Source organism: Teleopsis dalmanni, chromosome 1 (genome assembly GCF_002237135.1).
Source record: "Teleopsis dalmanni isolate 2A chromosome 1, ASM223713v2, whole genome shotgun sequence".
In the NCBI taxonomy this organism is placed as follows: Eukaryota; Metazoa; Arthropoda; class Insecta; order Diptera; family Diopsidae; genus Teleopsis; species Teleopsis dalmanni.
In genome coordinates this window covers 86,186,161-86,209,098 of record NC_051846.1, presented here as the reverse complement: position 1 = coordinate 86,209,098, position 22,938 = coordinate 86,186,161, and the positions used below count along the sequence as shown (strand labels likewise).

At 32.4% G+C, this 22,938-nt stretch overlaps 2 protein-coding genes across 2 annotated transcripts; one reads left to right on the top strand and one right to left on the bottom strand.

Moving 5' to 3' along the window:
* Nucleotides 1-4,400: 4,400 nt before the first annotated feature.
* LOC119673519 lies at nt 4,401-5,543 on the bottom strand. The gene is made up of 3 exons (XM_038084812.1): nt 5,434-5,543; nt 5,059-5,373; nt 4,401-4,676 (listed from the first exon to the last, which is right to left on the bottom strand). The coding sequence occupies exons 1-3, from the start codon at nt 5,503-5,505 to the stop codon at nt 4,461-4,463; spliced, it is 603 nt and encodes a 200-aa protein (XP_037940740.1). The 5' UTR covers nt 5,506-5,543; the 3' UTR covers nt 4,401-4,460.
* A 432-nt stretch (nt 5,544-5,975) lies between these two features.
* Nucleotides 5,976-9,367, top strand: LOC119686157. The gene is made up of 2 exons (XM_038100655.1): nt 5,976-6,050; nt 8,861-9,367. The coding sequence occupies exons 1-2, from the start codon at nt 5,976-5,978 to the stop codon at nt 9,365-9,367; spliced, it is 582 nt and encodes a 193-aa protein (XP_037956583.1).
* Nucleotides 9,368-22,938: the final 13,571 nt, after the last annotated feature.

Genomic DNA, 22,938 nt, shown 5'->3' with positions numbered 1-22,938 from the left:
TTGTATATATATATACATTTGTACTGTGTTATTACAGGTAATATTTTACACATATTTTATAATTATTTCTTTCTTTTTTTTCTCTGTTCCAAATTTTTTTATTTAATATTATTGTTAGTAGAGATAATAATTAAAAATATAATGAATGCAAATAGTTGAGGGTCGACTACTGGAAAATCCATTTTCTGGTTCCAAATATTAATACAATAATTGTGTGATTGAGATTTTGATCATACTGAAATTTGTGTTTAAATATATATTTTTTGGATCTTTCGATATGGTGTGAAATACAATTACATATCTTCCATGGAACATCTTAGATTATTGTATCCTTCTAATGTCATTTTCGATGACATGTCGGCACGTAGCAATAGCAATAGCTCGACCATAACTTGATAAATGTTTCTGAAGATGCTTCAAAGCGGTGAGTGTCAGTCGATTGTCGGAATAAATACTGTTCTTTATCTAAACTCATAAAAAAGTTTTTATGGTGATATGATATGACCATAGCAATTAATTCACATTACAAAAATGTGAAATTATGCATCTGTAAAAGTTCTGCTGTGACAAAGACGAAATAGGACATGCAGAGTTGCTTGCGATGCTGTGCTATTGCAACATGCCTATCACTTTCAGAAGCAATCATGTAGCTGTGACGATCAGAATTGACGGTTTTTGTTCAAACATCACTATTTTCAACAAAGTATTACACCTCCATACCAAACGTTTCATCATACCTATAGTGACTTTTAGTAGATGCGTCTCATTATTAAAAGAAATTATATACGAAAAATAGGCAAAATTCAGCGGATACCTTATACTAAGCACATGTGATATATGGAATATCACTGAAATAGTACTGATAACTTCGGGCTGCGATATGTACAGCTTTTAATATTTCATTACAAAATATAGAAGGTATTTTATTTGTAATCAAAATATTTTTAATCAAGTGAATCCTTGGGCTGACAATACCGATGTTTCGGATAATCAGTGGATAACTAATCCATCATCAAGGATATCAGCGCATGTCTATTATAATTTATACTTTATTCCTTATAAATATTTACACATAAATTCTAAATACATTTTTGATTTATTTATGAAGTTATTATTTTAAATGTAAGGTCTATAATTATTAAATTTATTATTTTATATGCTTCTTTTCTCTACACAGGTGCATTATCATCACTTTTTCTACACGATATACAAGGATCTTTATCCCAATTTGTTTAGTAAATCTTGATTGGTTATTCTTATATAACATATCAAATGCACTAAATAAATTAATTCGCAAATAATATCACAAATAATATCATCAACAGAGACGCATTTATTTTCATAATGGATCTGGAATTTAATTAATATTACTACTGAATAATCATTATTATTAATGGAAAGAACAGGAATACAACATCTTTTATAGGTCTGTTTATCATCTGTTATTGGTGCAAGTTTTAACCCCGCCATATTCTTCATAAAATTTTCTTTTATAATTGAATCTTAATTTTAAACTAATGGAATTGATTAATAAAAAAATATTCTTCGTTTAAAGTTGTCCAGGTAATTTTAGTTCAATAAAATCCGAGTGAAGTCGTTATCTGTCAGTCGCAGATGGATAGCTACTTATCTATGCCACTTAATAAAACTTAATACTTAATAAATAAGAATAAAAACACTTAATAAAATTTTAATTTAAATTTTTCAAATTTTAATGACCCTAACTTGGATTTTCAGAAGAATTTTATATTTAAATAGCTAAGCTAAATTTGGGTTAGTTGAAACCAAATCATATAAGTCAATAATGAAAATCAAATGCGCACTTTCGTTTTTTTCGAATATTAACTAAATCTAAAGAAAATCTAAAAATTAATATATGGAGTAGATAAGATTAGATTTTAAAAGAGGCTGAAAACTATGTCACCACGTCACTGCACCCTTAAGAATTATTGTGATAAACCCACTTTAATTCCATAGGCGCGTAGCAGTTATATCCCTTGCAGAGATGTTGCTAATTTCCGTTATAAGCAGATAGATAGTTGATAGATTCGAAGTCTGAGTCTAATGAGACTATCACAGTGAGACAGAATGTATTTTACTGTTTCACTCTTATCGTCCCTTATGATATCTAGATTTGATAGATGCTTTTTAACTTTGCAATGTCCAGTGAGAAACCCTGTGAAAAGCCGAATGGTTTTTCTGTTTAGCATTACCAGTCTCTTGGTTCTAGGCTTTAAGCAGTTTCGTTATCCTGATCAGTCTGAGCTTTTCTTTCCAGCCATTCATTAATTTTGAGTTTAAAGAAGCTGCATGAAGGATCGCAGAATGGTTTAGTCCAAATAAAATATTTGGCCGTTTCTTTTCTGGCTAGTTTATCGGCTTTCTCGTTTTTCTCAATTTCGCTGGGTCCTGGCATCCATATTAAGTGACGGCATTTTCTTTCAGTAAGATCTTTAAGAGGTTGGAGGCATTCCTATACAAGTTTTGAATTTACTCGAGATGTGCTTAGTGCTAGAAGTGCTAACTGTCAAAGAAAATATATACGTTTTTTGCTGTGGTGTTTTTCCATCTGTATTTCCTTAGACATAATTCAATTGCGTGGACTTATGTCTTATCAAAATAATACCTCAGTTTGCATTTTTTTTTTGAAATAGCCTATAAATTGTATAATTCGATATGAGATTTATTGTACAAATATTAAACGTATTCTTTCACAAATTATTTAAAAGCTTACTTGTTGTTGTGTGATTATCTTTTCAGACATCAGATACAGTTTAGATAGTACTACAGATGACTGTAATAATCTTTTTTATATTAAATAATTGTTATTTAATATAATATTTAATTTATATTAACATTTTGACAAATTTTAAAGCTTATGGAAGCACATTCTCTCCGTGACTCAATAGTAGACATCGAAAAGTTATAATTTGCATTATAAGTTTTTAAAACGATAAACTTCATTGGAGATTCCTCTTTCAATTTAATGTGATATTCTTGCCACTTCTAAATGTCATAAAAATTGAAATAAAAAAGCAATGAAATTAAAAAGCGAAATATCTTAAATTTATTATATCCGAATATTTAATTTTTTATAATTTAAATATATCAATGTCACTTATACTCGTAAATTGTCTTTATGTGCATCAAAAAATCCTCATTTTGCATAATCGACTTTATGACATTTTATGAAAAATTAGCTATTGACTTTAAAATCAAAGTCAATAAATGATATGAATTTTAAGCAGATTAATTTAGAAGTGATTTTTATAATTTTACTGATTCCATACTATGCAAATTTTAAGTTGATTGCCAATCTTTCCAATTGAATTTAGTCACGATTCATGATTTATGTCATATTTTGGAATTTTTATTATTTATTTCTTTGATTTTTGATTAAAAATTAGTTCGAGCTAAATTTATAGCATCATGGACTATAAAGTTAGTGGTTATTATTATTCCTATAAGTATATATTTTTATTAGTTGAATTTATGGTTATACAGTATTATATATTAATACATACAGTATTGAGTATTGGTAATTATTCCATTTTTCATTTTTGGTTATTAAAATTTTCTAAATGAAATTTTGATTCAGTCCAACATTTATTTTTTTCAGGTTTCCGGTCATAGGAACATTGCATATGTTTCATACTGATTGAACTAGCCAGATGGAACATATTTGATACTTCTCTGAAAGATTTGGGCAGGAACTAACAATTCAAAAGTAATTGTTAAAATCCTCCCATAAAGAACACTTATTTTAAAGATTTTATAACCATAGCCTGTAAAGCAATTATTCTTATAGAGGATATGCTATTCTTTTACTGTCCTTTAGGATAAATTTTCCTTTTAATGCTATTCATTGCAGTTGTAAGAAAGACGAAAAAAGTACTTGACATCTCTTTCATCTGTATAAAGCATGCAACATTGAGAGCAAACATGTTAAAACCTCACTTTACTAGAAAACAGGACTTTCTTTAAAATAAGACAGTAAACACAAAATGTCAAGAATACTCTTATATATAATCATATTGCATTTATATTCTTCTTGTTTGCGTTTCTTTTAATGACTAAAATACGCATATAATATATATTAACATATACAGTATATACCATATACTATTTTACATGGTACATATTAACATATGTACTAAGTACGGCTTGTCTCAAAAAATTATTTAAGAATAATTAAATACAAGAAATAATTCCAAGACCACTGATTATGGGTACTTGGCAATACTCGAAACAGCTGTATGGTCAGCCAAATATCCAATTAATTAAAGTAATTTAACAAAAATTTTTTGTTGTTGTAGTTCACTACTCTTGGAAATTTCTCTGCCATATACACTATGTATAAAATAAGTACACAAATTATATTTCTGGGCAATTTTTTATTGCATTTCATAAAACATTTAAGAATCACAACAAGGAGACTTTATTCAGATCTTATAAGCAACTTAGCCAGCTTGTGGTAACATGGCTAAAATACCACGCTTTACGTTGGTTACATCCTGAACAACTGCTTCTCCAGTGATGTGATCATTTGCAATCAAAGTTCGTTTCTTGTTAGCATCCAACATGTGTGCGGAGATGTTCAACTCAAAGTCAACCTCTGGTAGTACGGCAAGGGATGGATCTTCAGGTAACCAGAACTTGTGTATGAAATAGGTGCCCTGCAATTTACGTGAAAAATATTTTTGGAATTTATATTTTCCCTAAAAAAATATATGCAATATTTGTAGATATGATTTGTTCATGACAACATTTTTGTGATGATGTTAATGAGGAAGGCTGTGAGAAAATTAGAATAAGTTCAGGTTATTTGAGAAAAAAAATTCTGTTTAATTTACGAAAGCTTTCAAAAGAATATTTATGTTTTTAATTTTACTAAGAGTAAATAAATTATTTAGTTTTTTGAACCCAAAAATTGTCCTATTTAAAGTACATTTTTAATGCCAAGCAAACTTTCAAACAAACTTTTGTGGAGAAATAGTGATAAGTTATACAGTTTATGATGTTTGATGAAATGCTAAACAAAATGGTAAAAACACCTACCTTTGGAATTGGACAAGATTCTACAAGATTTCCGTATTCCTTAAGATAAGCATGAATCAAATTACCGATCGGGGATTGAGCTTTCCAATTTAGTATGCGACAAAGATTAACTGTTGAGTTTGCTGAAAAAAAGTAAGTTGAGTCCAATTTCTGTGTTACCGAAGCTTCAATATGCAGATCTAGATCATGTATTTCTTTCAACACATTAATGGTGTAATTTATATGCGGATCATTGGCATCAAAGGTGACACTACGTGTGACATAAGCGCTGTCACTCCAAATTTTAACATCCTTGAATTTTGGGCGCATGACTTTCTGTAAAATAAATTAATTTTATTTTTCAATTAAAAAGGAAAAACTTTAGATTTGAGTTACCTCTGCCTGTATGGCGATAACGCAGACTATGAGGACCACTTGAAATAGGAAAATATTCGTTAGGCGCGCCATTTTGAGAGCAATTGTTGGAAAAGTTCTTCACCAAACCAAAAACTGCTTCAATAATGTTTATAAACTCCTAAAACATTTAAGTTTTTATAACAAAAGCCGGTGGAGATGGCATATAGATTACGCTTTTGTTTTAATTATTATTATGTAGAATTATAAAATAAAAGTAGAAAATGAAAAACCTGTAACGCAATTTTCCGCTCAAACAGAATTGAATGATTTTTGATTGCTTTTTAGATTTAATGGTTCAATGGAGCTTTTAAATTGCCTTCATAAATGATTTTTAATACTTCGTGATATCATATTTATTTTTATCATTTTCATTGGCGATGACATCATACTGATTTTTCGATAAGGCGGAAATAGTTTGTCATGCAGAATTTTCCATTATTTTTTCATAAAAATATTAAAGAAGATATGAATTATATTTTCTGCATAGTGAAAATTTTTCATCAGTTAAATTTTGTGTAGCTATGAAGTTAGAAGTGAAAATTTTAATCGCTTTTGGTATAATTTTATTTCTCTGCAGTAATACTGCACTTGGATGGGTAAGTGTTTTGATAACTGGTTTATAACTCAATATTTTGTTCATCTATCCATTTAAATTAATTGGTAAATTATTATAAATATGATCATTAACGTTTAATAGCGATTAATTACATTTAAGAGACTAATAATTAAATACTCGTGAATTAAAGTGTTCTAATAAAATAACATAAACTGCACATCCTATACACGTAATTAGTATATTACTAATATAGTATAAATACTAACCTTTGCAACAAACTGAAGAGCATTCAATTGCTAACCAATTAATTATAACAATTTCATCGGTATCCACTAACATTTTGTATTAATTTTTATGTCTAGAGAACTTGACCGTTATATTTCCTTCTTAGCGATATGCAATGATTATATAATTATAGTATCTAAATAACTAAATACCAAAATATTAATTTTTGATAAGTTCTAAGTATGTATATACGATTAAGTGAATATAAACACCTCTACCAAATAGTATTTATAAAATACTTCATATTTTTGTTGTATAGAAAACACACAATTTATATTTAAGATAATTCTGGCTTACTTTTCGTAAACAGAAATTTCATGAAGGGTTTTCTAAAGGATGTATGTTTGGATGCCTCTTACATCGGCAAAAATAAGTTTTTTGTAGATTAGACCTTTATCTATGAACCCTTAGTAGTCAGTTCCAATTTTTTATCAAAGTTTTGTCAAAAAAAAATTTCAGAAAAAAATCAAATTTCTGGGGAAAGAAATATTGTTGAGTACTAAAAACAAGTTTGTATAAATGTTACATTGAATATGCATTTTATATTGGTAGGCATTGTTATTAATTATTAAGAATTCTTCCAGATATATCTGTTTACATTTTTTATTTTAGCAGACAGTGTATTCTGTCTCTACTATTATTGTTCTATTATTAACTATTATTGTTCTTTGTGTGCAGTAATAAGATAAATATAACACAGCTTCAGCTGTGACGTGTACTGCCTTTCCTAATATATGGTGTTTTTTCTGCTATTATGAGAACTTAAAATGATAATGGAAGATAGAGATATTATTGGAATGAAATTTTTTTTATTATAATTTGGTAGATAATTTCATGGCATTTCCGACATATGTCCGCCACTGTTACGAGTTATATGGTCTATTCGATCAGTCCAATTTTTGATTATTTTTGCAATTAATGTGACCTTATGACATCAATCGTCAATGGTCAAGAACTGTTGGTTTGTCGGCATAAACTAATGACTTAACAAATCCCCATAAAAAGAAATCGATAGGCGTTAAATTGTACGAAAAAGGGTGGCAGTTAACGGGACAAGAAACAAAGTTTTTAGTAAATTGATTGGAACCGATGTTGGAACCGATAACTGATTAATTTTTGGAAACAAAATTATTTTGTGGAATGGCTCGATAGCTCGAAATGAGCTCATTCCTGACTTCGAAAAATCATCAAATTTTGACATAATGGATAATTATATTTATACAGAGTTTAATTGTTGGAATTTAGTACTCAAGTTGGTATATCAAATTAAAAGAAGACAATGAAAACAAAATGCCTTTTTCCCAAGAAAACATCTTTTATAAAAAAGTCATTCAATTATCAAATCCAGCATCCAGTATTTAAAAATCTGATTTCTCCCCCTCTTCTTATTAATAGAAGAAAAGTATTACCTCTACTTACCTCCAGAAAGTATTATTGAGACCTCTAGTAGCCCGTTAGTTATCTCATTCTTTATATTTATTTTGTTTAGCTTGACGTGTATGCTAATTTTGAAATTAAGTGTTTAATGTGAGTTCATAGACGTGATATTAGCTGACAAAATATGAAAAAACCTATTAAATTTTTGCTTTAGGATCACCTGTATACATCACTATATATACAGGTGTTTATTTGACTTGTATTTACGCTTGTGGTCTCAAAAGCTAGAACCCGTATCTCATCGATAATTACATCTGAACCATTTGTGCCTGGTTTTTGCTAGCAGAAGAGCATACTTTTGGTATAGAAAAAAGTCGTTTTTTCTTTAAAATCGTGAACGGAAGCCATCTTTCCAGCATTTAAAGGGAATAACAATTTTCTATCCCAGAAAAAATTAATAGTTTTTGAAACATAAAATCAATACTTATTCTTTGTCTTTTTAGGGTGTGTATTATAATACAGAGGATAACACATGATAATGTACAAATCCTCAAAGTTATATCCAATTTAGAATTATGGAATTGCGAAAATAAAAAAGATTCTCTTATTCTTATTAAGCAAATGCGCCTCTTATTTCAGAGATATTGTCTTTTGTTCTTTTTATTGATGATTTGAAATTATACGCCTTCGTAAAATATTTAAGAGGGTGTGATAACTAGTTCCTGCTAACTATTAAAATAAATAAATCAAATACAAAATAATGCATATAAAAATATTATATAAAAGCCATTTATGTTTTTACAAATTATGGAATTTGTTAGGTGTATTTTCCTTAGAAGATTATTTACTAGATACTGTAATTTAGCAGAACAAAAAGTTTTGATGGGGTATATATACACTAAACTTTTTTTAAAAATTTTTGTAAAAAAAATTATTAAAAGATGTGCCTGAAAAAACAATAATTCCATTAAATGTACATATCCTGATGTCATACCTATGCAATATCTACTTAATATCTTAATATCTACTTAATATCTACTAACTTAGTATAACTCAATATTTATTAACTTATAACAATTTCAATATAACAATTAATATATTTCTGATAAGAATATAACATATTTAACTAACTTTTTATTATCCTATCTTTATTATTATTACAACATATTAACTTTATTATCTTTCCAGCGTTCGTTTAATGTACTTATCACTTCATTTCCGTTTAAATTCAATTCAGATATGATTGATGTGAAAATTAAAATTCACAATAAAACTGACGAAACTACTTTGGATGTTGTTTTTAATGTTCTAGAAGATATTAATGACATACATCTGAAGTACGCGATTGCACTTGAAGCAAGCGAAGGAAATTACACGGCACTCTTAAACCGATCGGTCAATATGTGCAATTTCTTAAAGCAACGTTCAATGGAACCCGTGTTACGTGTAATCTACGAAAATATACTGAAAAGTGGTAATTTCATCAAAACCTGTCCAATTAAAAGAGGGATTTATTCACTACATGAATACCATGCTGATGAGGAAATATTACCCAGTTATGTACCCGAGACTAATTTCATTGTTGACATCAAAATGGATTTGCCGAATGGCAAAATGGTCTTCCAAGGTCGTTTGAATGGCAAAATAGATAAATCCAAGGGCTTCAATAACCTTAAAATGTTTAGTTTAGGTTGATTTTCAAATCATTACATAGCAAGAAAATGAATTGTTAATTGACATAAGGAATGTGAAATAAATTTTTCCTATATGTATAAAACTGCAATTATTTACTATTTTCTTAAATCAAATAATTTTTAAAAAAATTTTCATATTACGAGCTGCTTCCAAAACCAATAAAAACTGTATATCTCAATTTAAATTCACGCCTCTGAGGAAAAAAACACCAAAAAAAGATACTTGAAGATAAAGAATGCAAGGTATACTCGCATGTGAGAATGTATCTTTTAGTATTCAGCACATTTTCTTTGCTTTGTCTGATGTGATTACTCACTCATCTGTGAAATCGTATGCTTATGCTGGTGACAAACTGTCTGCGCACGATAAAATTGATGATTCACTTATATTGAATTTTGAAAATTTGCAATTTTTGCAATCAAACTCCTTTTTAATTTCCCGATGAAAAAAGGAAATTTTAGTTGTCGTAAAAGGTGCAATAGCTTTGATGACATTTTGTTAAAATTTCAAAAAAGTTGCTTGTGAAAAATTTAAATATCAAATTTAAAGTTTCACACGTTGCGGCTTCTTGAAAGACAAAAATCTGCTTTTACTGAAAAAGTCTTCCCGACAAAATTTATTAACCTTTTTCTTCACAAGCTGGATTTACTAAGCACAAATTGAAATAAAATTCTAATTCAAACACTTAGCTGGATTCGGAACTGAAGCACTTAATGACTCAAGTGCTCATTGACTTGATAGGCCATTTGTTCGAGTGTAATAAATATTTTTATCTACATATTCACAATTAAGGATTCAGTACACATTTTATAAACGAGCATTAATATATGCAATGGAGCAAAAATGAGTCATAAATTTTAGGCGAAGGTTAAGAAATTTAGAAACGCTTATTCGTATCGTATCATACATACATTTTGTGACACAGAAAAAGGCGGCATTTAAACTTTTGATATTTTAATTATTCCAAATTCATGTTGACAGTTGAGATCCATGGTTTTTGCACTCCGAAGTGACTACTCGTGTTGTTTTATGGTTTCAACACCCAAGAATTGTGATTAATTTTCTAGTTACGTAGTTCACATCAGTGAAACTAGTTCAAATTATTACAGTTCTCTTTCGCTTAGAGTTAACAGCATAGTATCAGTATTAAAAAAAAATTAATTATTAATAAGTATCTTCATTTTAGTAGATAGGATATTTTATAATACAAAAAATACAAGTCCTTCCGATTTACATTAAACTATAAGATCAAGTTATTTGTCGTATTCTTTGAACTTTAGAATTCATCACGCCGGGCTTGTATTATCAAAGTAGATCAGTTTTCAATATCTAGATTTACATAAAGTGAAATTTTAGAGTGATTCCAGAACTAAAAGTTTGCTATAAAGTAATATATTTTAATGACATTGTACTTACATACTTATATCTATAGGTAAATATTGATCTTGTTACATTTAATTTAAGAACGTTTGTAGATAGGGCTAGGTGGGAAGAGAGGAGGGGGAGTTCGTTAGGTAAGCATACCCCTAGTGGAAGAAGCGGTCAAGGATATCCGAATTTCCGTTAGTACTACGAGGTGATCTAGCCACTCGGTACTATGAACTGGTGACAGAAAGTTGGTTGGAAGATGCAACTGGACGCGGTTAAGGACGACTTTAGTCTTTAATGGCCAATTAGGTATGTAAGTAAGTAAGTAATCTTTGTATAAAGCTACTTAATATAAGTTGCACTTATTTTCATTGTGAGTTAATAAGCATTTAGGGTTGCCATCACACAAATTTGTTATAAATTGAATTTCTCTGAATTGCGATCTACATGATTTTTTTTCTAATGTATGTAATCTGTACATAAAAAGGTGGAACATAGGCTACAACAATTTTATAAAGTTTTAATTTTGTGGGTTACCAAGGTTTACTTTTAAAAAAATTTTTCGTATTTTGCCGACCTTTAATGTTTAATGTTATAGCAATGCTCGGCAGCCTTATATAAATATTCCATATAATAAATGAACATCAATTCATCGGTTTAGCAGATAATTTAATTTTAACAAAAATGTGGAATATAATTCATTGATGGAAGAAATATATTAGTTGCTTTGAGGAAATCTTCAATATATCTAATAAGGCTTAGGATGACGCAAATGAGTTTTTCATGACCCTGTTAAAATGTAATGAAGATTTGAAAACAAAGGAGATTAATGTCCTGTATAATACATAGCGTACACGGATGTCTATATAAAAATTTTCGAGTGTTTCAATGTTTTGAGCAGAGAACTATCACAAATGGTTTTTTTCTTAGTAATAAATACGTGTAATAATTAGGAATTTTATCCTTGATTTTTAATGACTTGAGTTCAATTACTCTATACGCATTTTACTGCAGAAACTAAATCAGTTAGATACATTAGTTGTTTATGTAGAATTATGGAAGAGAAATCATTTTAATTAATTTCGGGAACAATAAAAATATTTAATTTGTGATTTATTAGTTTCCGTATAAGGGAAGCTATTTTCATACATTTTAAATATAAAGAAAACGACCATAAGCATTTAAAGTTTGTAGTTTCTATTATGGAGTAATAGAATACGGTAGTATATTGTGTTATATATATATATTATATTAATCAGAGAGAAATAAATATCACAATTAAAAAAATTGTGTATTACTCAATCAATGTTGTTTACTTATTGCTTAATTTTTGTACGATTGTATATAGGTATAGTATAATCCGCCTACATTAGGTTAACTGGTGTCAGGTGTTAAGTGAGTTGGATTTCGAAAGGCAAAGATTGTAGAAAGAATATGTCACAGTAGCATATAAATATTATAGTCTTTGATGACATACTAATCTAGATGGAATTAGACAAAGTTTAGTTGCATAGACGAGTAGCAGTTAAAAACGTCCTGATGTCCCTTGAAGATATGTTGCCTAATTCAGTTATAAGTGGACTAATGAGTACCAAAGTCGGAGTATGGCGAGACTATCACAGTGACAAAGAATGTGTTGCTGTTTCCTCTTCTTCTCATGAAAGCCTGCAGCTATCGTCTCTTGTAATATCTATAAATTATTGGATAATTTAATTTTATTTTTCACATGACTGCTTTTTTTTTGCAAGACGACAAATTTTAATTAAGAGTTGAAAATGAAATTTAAAGTGAACATAATTCCAAATGTTAATAGTTGAATTTGTAGAAATTTAATCATTTACAAATTTACTTCGAATTGAACGTGTATGAATCTGAATTAACAAAACGCTTATATTTCCAAATTAGATAAAAATTCAATAGAAGCTCATATTTATGCAAAATCTGTTCTTTTCTCGAAATGAGCTAAGTATTGAATCGTTTGAAAATAGTCTTAAATTCATTTTATACGTTTTAATTAAAAGTCCAAAAGATATTTGATGAAATTTATTTATTTTTCGCGTGCTGCGAAGACTCGAGGAACTTAAAAAAATTCGAATAAAATGCAAATATTTAAAAATGAAAAAAGCAAAATTAAAATTGATACATAAAAAACATTCAATAAATTTGATTTTAATTTCGAATGAAACCCACTGGAAATATCAATAATTGATGCCACGGCTTGTTGGTAAATTTTTATTGGTGTTTTATTCAGACGATATTTTATTTGCAGGTGGTAAACATTTTTTGACATAAATTGATTGGAAACGTTTAATTATTTCATTAATTATTTTTTGTTGAAGTTCGAGACTAACCGACACTTTCGAGCAATTGTTTTTCCTATCCAATAATTTATTTAGCTGACAATTTAATATGAAATTTTTTTCGGTATTTTACATCCATATTGGAAAAAACGAATTAACATAAAATGGCCATCGAGTATATAGAGTTAGAGTATATATGAAATTTGATGGAAGTGAATAAAAATGCAATAGTATATTTTATAGATATGAACTAGAATCGGTAAGTATATAGAATTTGTTATAAAACAAGTTGTCAATATTTCAAAATACTTTTCTACTTTTTCCCATATATTTTACTTTCGTAGGTGTCGTCGGCTTCCAGTGATTAGCTCTAACATACAGGCGAAAAATGCTACTGAGGGTGTATAGTTAGAGATTATTTGTAATTTAAGATAATATATTACAGATCTAAAACAAGGTGAATTTTTCCCTTTATTCTTCTTTCTATTTTACTTAAGTACCAACGATTAGGTTTTCATTGGTCATCACATACATACAGGCAAAATTCGCTTATATGATGTCGCATATAAGTAACTCAGAATATGATATATAACTCAGAATTATAGTTGAACCATTTTATTAATATTACAAATTGTAGTAACTTTTGTAGTGAGTTATTATATAGCTGGCCCATGTCTATCTACAGTACATGACACTTTGTATTTGCTACTTACTCAAATATATATTATAAAGCAACAACTTACCATATAACATTTTTCAGCTAAACTAATATCGTCATTATTTTTTGGTTATATTTTGAACAAGAATATATAAGATATATGGATTCCGTAGTAATCTTTCATTAAATGGCAAATTTTAAATAATATTGATCTATAACCGAGTTTCTGGTGATAACACCTGTTATGGTTGAAATTTCATCTCTGTCCATAAAAAGAAATATGTGTGTGAATATGTCGTTTCTGGTAATAACACCTGTTATGGTTAAAATTTCATCTCTGTGCATGGATAGAAACCTTTGTAATTTTTTGGTAATTGGTGGTTTTCAGGTGTGAAAATGTCGTTGCTTGATACTGTGGCTTAGTCACTTTTTATAGAAACATATGTTGATATATTTGAACTATACATTAGTTCGGTAAACGAACAAAAATCTTGCATTTCTGCATTCTAGAACCCAAAGAATATGTATTTTAAAGTACTATGGACTGACAGCAATTGATGACTGAATTCACATTTTGGACAATCAAGTGTATCACATTATGACAGCATTCATTTATAATGAATCAAGTAGCATGAGAAGCAATTTAGAAGATACTGGAAGTTAAATATGTGAGTTTTTTTATATTTTTTTATAAAGTTGAAATATAGGTATAGTTTCAATATGTAATTTATTAATGTTTGTCTTAAAACTAAATCATTTGCATTGAAGTAAAGTGCATTGATATATATCAGTTTTCTTCTTCCACGGTTACGTGGATGAAGTGATAGTTTAGATTAACTGAGTTGTTTGTATTATAAATCTTTAATATTTAGTTTCTGAAAGGATAAGTTCATTCCTGTCAAGCTAATTTTGTTTAAATTTTGTACTACCTAGCTGTCTTTGGCGAAGCGCTAATAATATAGCATATTGTCTACCTATCTAATAATATACCTAGTCCGTAATTGTCTACTTATACATGATTCCGCAGATTTTTACATTTCCACCAGACATATTCTGCTGTCTATAGAACTGAGTTCTGCAATATCTTAGGCAGAACTGTCGAATACACAACTGCGATATAGCTCATATTTTTGTGTTTATCTTTTCTAAAATTGCAGTGCAGGATTTTATTTTTTTCTGTACATTGGTAAAGTTCAGGTTTTCTTGATTAAAAGCAGTGTTTATTTCTTGTTATTTGCATTTAGCGAAAATCATGGTTTATATATTTACTACATAAGAAGTTTTCAACAGGCTTAAATTATATGAATATATAAGATATATTTATATAGATACTACATAAGAAGTTTTCAAATACAAAGTACGTTATTAAACTTTAAAGAAGTTATTCAACGGACTTAAAGAAGATAAATTCTTGTATAATTTTAAATAAGACTTTATAGCTAAATTAAATAATTTATACGTAATTAAAATACAAAAAATTTAGATACGGGAATGAAGTTAAAATAGATTAATTTATTAATTAATGTTAAATATTCCAAAAGAAAAAAATTCAATATGGTATTCTATTACTTCTATTTCAAATCTCCTTCAGTGACTCATAATAATCAAACAAATAGAATTATTGTTTTCACACTTTTTTTTGGTTTAATGTATGGAAATACCCAATCCATAAATTATGCTATTTAAGCCTACAGTGAAGATAGAAGCAAATATATTGATAACAAAAGTTAACAACAATTGTAAACATTGGGAAACAATGTTCGAGAAGAATATACATCGAATCCGGATTCCGCGTTCATCAGAATTAAAAGTTTTGCTTTTGGAATTTTAATGAAGAATTTTATCAAACGCGATATGAAAGTAGCAAACAGAAAAAATCTTGAGACTAGAAAAAAATATATTTTGAAATAACTTAAAAAGCAATTCACATAAATTGGCCAAAGAACGGTGCTGCCAATAGAAGATACTCGAACGCGGTACAAAGATCGGCATTAGAATTCAGAGATAAATATTTGGGACTATAGAAAGAGTTCAGTTTTTGGCAAAAATAAGCCAAAAGCACGTACGTCACGTGACTTAACATATACAAAACTTAATTCTGAATTTTAATAAGATAAAATGTGTCAAATATTAATTCTTATATAGTAAATAAAATTATAGTTTCAAATTTTTTTCAAAAAAAATCAGTTATTAATTGATGTGATATTTCATGATAACACCAATTCCATCGGATATAAATCAATGCTGTGGACAGTTGCTCACTATGTAGATTCATCATGACTTGATAAACTCTAACGAGTGTAATAACCCCGCCTTTTCTATTCAGATGTCATTCAACTTTCTTAGCAAACTTTTGCATTGCAAATTCAATTAGTAAATTCGGCTGACTTCGCTTATGACAGACAAACAATATTTGAATTATAATTCTTTATAAGTTTATTTTTAAATTTAAGGTTATTTTGTACTCAAACAAATTAAACACGATTAAGCGACTACGCCGTGCACATTTTAATTCTTTCAGCGAAGACCTTAACCCCGAAATTTGCAATTTTTTGTGGGTTAGCAATACTTTTTCTGGTTATATTTAATGATATCGCAGCTACCGATCGGTAAGTAGTCAAACGTTTCTCTTTTACAAAAATTAATTTTTGAATTCTCCTGGAATACTAAAAAATATAATTCAAAATTTGGATGGACATACTAAGATCAGTTTGAGAAAAGTTAAATGAATACGGCCGGATAACAGTAGGTGATACGTCATAAAAACTTTTTAATAATTTATGATAATTTAACGTTTAAAACATTTATTAGATGCAGTATCAAAAGTGTCATGCTGTAAATATATTGCTTTTACTTTCTTTAATCATATTCATTTTAACTTTTAAGAATTATTATTTCAGTTATTAACTCAAATATTTAAAAAAAAGCAATTATAAAACATTTCTTCTTGATTCTTCTTCTTCTTGAGTTAGTGCTATTACACACTTTTACACTATAATGGCTGGGGGGCTTATCTCTACCCCACACTCGATTTTAACTAGGCTAAAAAAAAACATATCATTTATTTGTCTTTTAGTTGATGACGGACTTTAAATCAGCATATCTTCCTGAGAGTCCAGAAGTGGACTTGAGGATTGTTAGGGCGGGGTTAATTAGCGTATCAACTTTAGTGAATAATTTTTAGAGCTCTGATATATTTTTTCACTGAGGCAATCCTAAGATCTCTATGTATGTCTGTTGATCTAATATACCATGGAACAGTTTTCTTAAAGCCAGGTTTTGAGCTATCTGTAATTGCTTTAAGGTAGTATTTGAGGGTTTGCTATATGTAACACATGCATACAGTAGTACAGGTCTAATTACTTGCGTATAAAGTAACTTTCAGTTTTTAAAGTTGAAGTGACAAATATTAAATAGCGGCTTTAATAAATGTAGAATCGTAGAGCAGCTATTCCGTTTGTATTTCAAATGTTTAAGCGAATGGAACTGTTTGTCAAAAGTGACCCCCAGATATTTTATGTTATCCTCCCACTGTATCTCCGTGTCGCAAACACTCACTCTTGGAGGATGCTGTCTTCTTTTTCGAGTTATAAATATAGCCTTGGTTTTGTCATTATTAATTTTAATCGTCCATTTTTGGAAGTATTCCACCATAAGATCTATATTGGGTTCGTGTTCTCAATGAACAGGGTATGGTCATGCGCAAAACATCAGCCTATGCCTTACCAAGACCATGGTGCGTGGTACTTTATCACACCCTTCTCGAGGTGAACCTGTTTGTAGTTGATAACTTCATTGACTCAACAGAACACTATGGATCTAGAGAGGAAAACTCGATAAAACCCGTAATCTCCGGTGTTATTCGACCCGTGCCGATGAGATGAATGGCACTACGTTAGTGTGTCTCTAAACGGAGACCTCCGGATATCTGGCGCCCTCCGGTTGTAACTTAGCCTTGTCCGGGTATAGCGGATCTCTGCCCGGATCGACTTTCCTTTCTCCGCAACTCGTGGGTTTAAAATATGAACCAAAATAATAAAAATTTACAAAAATCAAGCTCGGTTAAACCAAGCTCTTCTGGAACGGCTAGTTCCAAGGTACCTACCGCAACTTCTAGCGGTAATAACAGGGTACCTCCTAACAAACCAGGAATCTCCACGCGTTCTGGCCCCTCTGCATGGTCGGGCTCTCCATCCAGGAGAATTTATAAAGAACGGCGAGCGGCGACTAGGCTGCTCGAGAGATATGGCAATGTCTCGGTAACGTCCGAGTCTCTTAAGGCTAGATTAGCCTGGGCCAAACGGATCCTTGATACTTCTAAGGAAGTCAAAAAGGAACCTGTACCGAAGCGCCAGCGCTCATTAGATGAGTCAGCTTCGAAGCCAGATGCCAAAAAGGCAAAATTTCGTGGCAACGCCACCACTACTAAGTCCTTTAGCGACACGCTGAAGGGCTCCATCATAATGGCGGTCATTGATGAAAATGATCCAGATGGCACTATTAATCCTGAAAAATGGGATCAAATTGAGCGAAAGCTCCTTGACTTGTTCGTCGAAGTTCTTAAGGAATTTCCAGGTACAATTCCCAAATGTCGCGACGGTGGATGGTTTCAGGGCCATGTGAAACTAGTCGCCTGCGTTGATCAGCGTTCTGTTGATCTCTTTCGCATTGCCATCTCCAGAATGGGTGAGGTCTGGCCAGGCGCAAAGCTTAAAGTCGTTGCCAAGGAACAAATTCCTGGCCGACCTAGGGCGCGTTCCTGGATTCCAGCCGAACCATCCGACCCTCAGCGGATTCTGGAGCTAATTCGGGTGGGAAACCCTGATCTAAATACGTCCACGTGGAAGGTCACTAAGCTGGAAGAAGCCAAAGGCAAGTTTAGGTCGGTCAGTTTTGTGATCGACAAAGCCTCTCTGGCCATTTTGGCGCGATCTGGTGGCGTATTAAATTACGGTTTTTTCCCCATAACTATGAGGGTCTACAAAAAAGATGAGGAGCAATCCTCGTCTGATGTACGGGAATCAGCGGCAATTTCTCAACACACTGCTGATCCCTTATCGAAAGTGGGCAATATTAAGCCTGCTTCCATGACCGAAGTGAGTCCGGTTATTCCATCTGAAAACTCACCTGTGTGCATGGACATTTCAGTGTCTGCTCCTTCGCCAGCTCACTCAATTACATCAGAGGAGAGCATAGGCATGCGCTATCTTTTCGATGAAGAGGAACTCCTAATGAGTAATGACTCTGAGGAGGATAGTGCTCTTGATGTCACTGTGGTGGAGAAAAATGGATCCACACATACTGAAGATGCGGGTACAGCAAATTAACCTGCATCATAGCAAGGCTGCATCCGCCAGTCTACTGCAACGCCTCAGCAACAACGAGGCTGATATGGTCCTGATACAAGAACCATGGATTTATAAGGATCTTGTATGCGGAATCAGGGCTAATAACTACAACCTATTTTATGCGGTAAATAAGGGTAAGCCTAGGTCCTGCATAGTGGTTAATAAAAAATTTAATGCTCTCTTACTTTCGCAATATAGTGATGGTGACCAAACCGCAGTAAGTATCGAGGGCTCCTGGGGCCAAATATGGGCAGTATCTGCATATCTGGCACATGACCATGCCACAATACCATCGAATGTCCTGATACAGCTAACAAGCAGCGCCAGGAGACTCGGGGTAGAGCTTCTAATAGGTTGCGATGCCAACGCTCATCATGAGGTTTGGGGCAGCTCAAATACTAATGAAAGAGGTGAGTTACTTTTTGATTTTGTATTTAGTAACAATCTGTTCATCTGCAATGATGGCAATATGCCAACTTTTATTACAAAAAACAGGCAGGAAGTGTTAGATGTCACTCTTGCTACTGCTAGGCTTCACGAATCGGTCAAGAACTGGAAAGTGTCCACTCAACACTCGTTCTCAGACCATATGATTCTAGAATTCACCTTAACCTTAGATGAATCGAACATCTGCAATCAAAAAACGTTCAGAAATGTTAAAAACACAAACTGGACGAATTATAATGCAGCTCTAAGTGAGCTGCTTTTAACCACTTCCTCCGATCCCCCTGGGAACACTTTTGATCTAGACAATCAAGTCCAAGATCTCACCTCAGTGCTCAACGAAGCTTTCAGTTATGCTTGTCCCCTCACACAACCTAGTAGGAAATGTAACCCACCTTGGTGGAATAAGCATCTAGGTCTTTTACGAAAGGAGTGTAGGAGACTCTTCAACAGAGCAAAACTATATAATAATGAGAGTGATTGGCTGAATTACAAAACCTCTCTGCAAGAATATAAGAAAAATTTACGTAGGTCCAAGAGAGACACTTGGCAATCGTACTGTCAAGAAATAAATAGCAATTCTGAAACCTCTAGACTGCGTAAAATCTTATCCAAAAATCCATCTGTCCCAGAGTTACTCAAAAAATCTGACGGGACATGGTGCAATAATAGTAGCGAATCTTTACAATTACTACTAGATACTCACTTTCCGGGATCTTCTACTTCGGTAGCTGGATCCTCAGAGTGCCTTAATCTCTCACCGGTTAACTCTATTAAGGTTAACCTGCAGATCGTCAAATGGGCTATTTTTAGTTTTAAACCCTACAAATCACCAGGACCGGATGGTATTCATCCAATTGAGCTCCAGAATTCGTGGGAGTTAATACACAACCGGCTTTTGGCAATTTTTAGACATTGTTTCTTATTTAACTATGTCCCGATTAAATGGAGGGAGGTTAGAGTAGTTTTTATACCCAAAGCAGGAAAAACTTCGCACCATAACCCCAATGAACTCCGTCCTATAAGCCTCTCCTCTTTCATGTTGAAGGCTCTTGAAAGAATAATAGACGTAGAAGTAAGGCGTGCTGTAAACCCCAACCAGTGGTCCCCCTACCAGCATGCCTACACTAAGGGAAAATCTACAGAGACAGCTCTCCACTCCCTCACTTACAGAATAGAAAAATCCATAAAACTTAAAGAATTTTGTATGGTTGCTTTTGTAGATATTGAAGGGGCCTTTAACAATATACTCCCGAGTGCAATAGTAAGCGCGATCTCGTGTCTGGGTGTTGATGATGCTCTCATTGGCTTTATAAATCAGCTGCTAACTGGCAGACTCATTGAAGCAACGGTGGGCTCATCAACGGCACGCAGAAGGGTAAATAGAGGTACTCCCCAAGGAGGAGTACTCTCCCCTCTCCTTTGGAACATAGTGGTGAATGAACTGCTAATACAACTGAAGGCGGAGGGATGCGAAACTATTGCATATGCGGATGATATTGCGATAACAGTCACCGGAAAATATACTACCACTCTTAGGGATATTCTACAAAATGGTCTTAATATCCTAAACAATTGGACACAAAAATGTGGCCTTGGGGTGAATCCCAATAAAACTGAAATCGTAGTTTTCACAAGAAAACATACGGTCCCGAATCTTTCTCCATCCTCTCTACGAGGTTCTGTGATACATGTGAAGGAGGAAGCCAAATTTTTAGGCATAGTTTTCGACAGGAAACTCACTTGGAAGAAAAACACTCTAGAGCGTGCAAGAAAAGCCAATGTTGCGCTTCTTCTATGTCAGAAAGCTATTGGTAAGAAGTGGGGTCTTCAACCTCGCATCACCCAATGGCTATATATAGCTGTTATTAGGCCCATATTGATGTATGGTATTACAGTATGGTGGACAGCTCTTGATAAATCTTCGTACTGCTCAGTACTTAACAGGATTCAGCGTAGAGCTGAACTCTGTATTAGCGGGGCGCTATGCACCACACCATCCATTGCACTAGATTTGATGCTTCAGTTACTGCCAATGGATATTATTAGTAAACAAATGGCAGCTTCATCTGCTTTAAGACTAAAAGCTACTTCACAATGGAGAGACAGTGACTATGGTCATGCCTCCATTCTAAATCTTTTCAATTTTACTCCTAAAAACGTTGATTACATCACACCCACTCTCAACTTTGACAGGAAATTTGATGTCGTGTTTCCATCTAGAGAGGTATGGACGTCAGGTGGCCCCTTCTTAGATGAGGGCGTAACCATCTTCACTGACGGATCCAAAACAAGTAGTGGTGTAGGTAGTGGAGTTTTCTCAGAGGAATTGAACAAATCTTCCTTCTTTAGGCTTCCAGATCATTGTAGTGTCTTTCAGGCGGAAGTGGTCGCCATCAGGGAAGTTATAGCTTGTTTGAATGTAGATGATATATTTGGCAGGAATATATACATACTATCAGACAGTCAAGCTGCATTAAAGTCCTTGAGTTCGGTCCAATTTACATATAGGACGGTTCTTGACTGCTACACATCTCTAAACGAAATGTCGACGCAGCTCAATATTTCTCTAATCTGGGTTCCCGGCCATAGGGATATTTTCGGAAATTGCAAAGCAGACGAGTTAGCCAGAAAGGGTGCTTCAGAACCATACTCGGAGCACCTAGACTATCTGGGCGTATCGTTAACATCATGTAAACTGATACTGAGTTCTTTCTGCGCTAATACTTTTAATAAAAGATGGGAAGACTCAACGATATGTAGACATCTGTATGCAATCTGGCCACTTTCCGATAAAAGGAAATCGAAAACTCTCATTGAGATGTCCCGCAAGGACATTGGTCTTCTGGTAGGGTTGATTACAGGGCACTGTAAGCTAGGGAACCATGCTAGAAGACTAGGTCTTCCTTTCAACCAAATCTGTCGTAGCTGTGGGGAGGACGATGAGAGCGCATCTCATCTGTTGTGTTTTTGTCCAGCTCTTGCACGTCGGCGATTTAGTACTCTAGGAGCCCCCTTCCTTGAGGACCTGGACCAGTTACAGGATCGGGCTTTAAATAGCATTTTATGCTTCGCAAAAGGTTCTAGGTGGTTTTAAACCCTGAGGTTTCTTTTACTTTCTTTTAGTATTTATATACGGCATCACAATGGGCCAATAGGCCTAAGTGGATCCACTAGGGATCACCGGTATAACCTAACCTAACCTAAGATCTATATTTCTCTGTAAAATGTTGCTTACATTTATGGCATCCCGATCCGAGTAGATCAAGCACATGTCGTCTGCGTAATGCGCCATTGACGTAGAACTTAAGGTGGGGATGTCTTCCGTATATACATTAAACAATGTGGGAGACAAAGGCGACCCTTGAGGTACACCTGCTACTATTGATCGGGCGGACGAAAGAGCTTCCTTTCTTGCAGGAAGCTTTCAATGATTTTAGTCAAACCACTAGG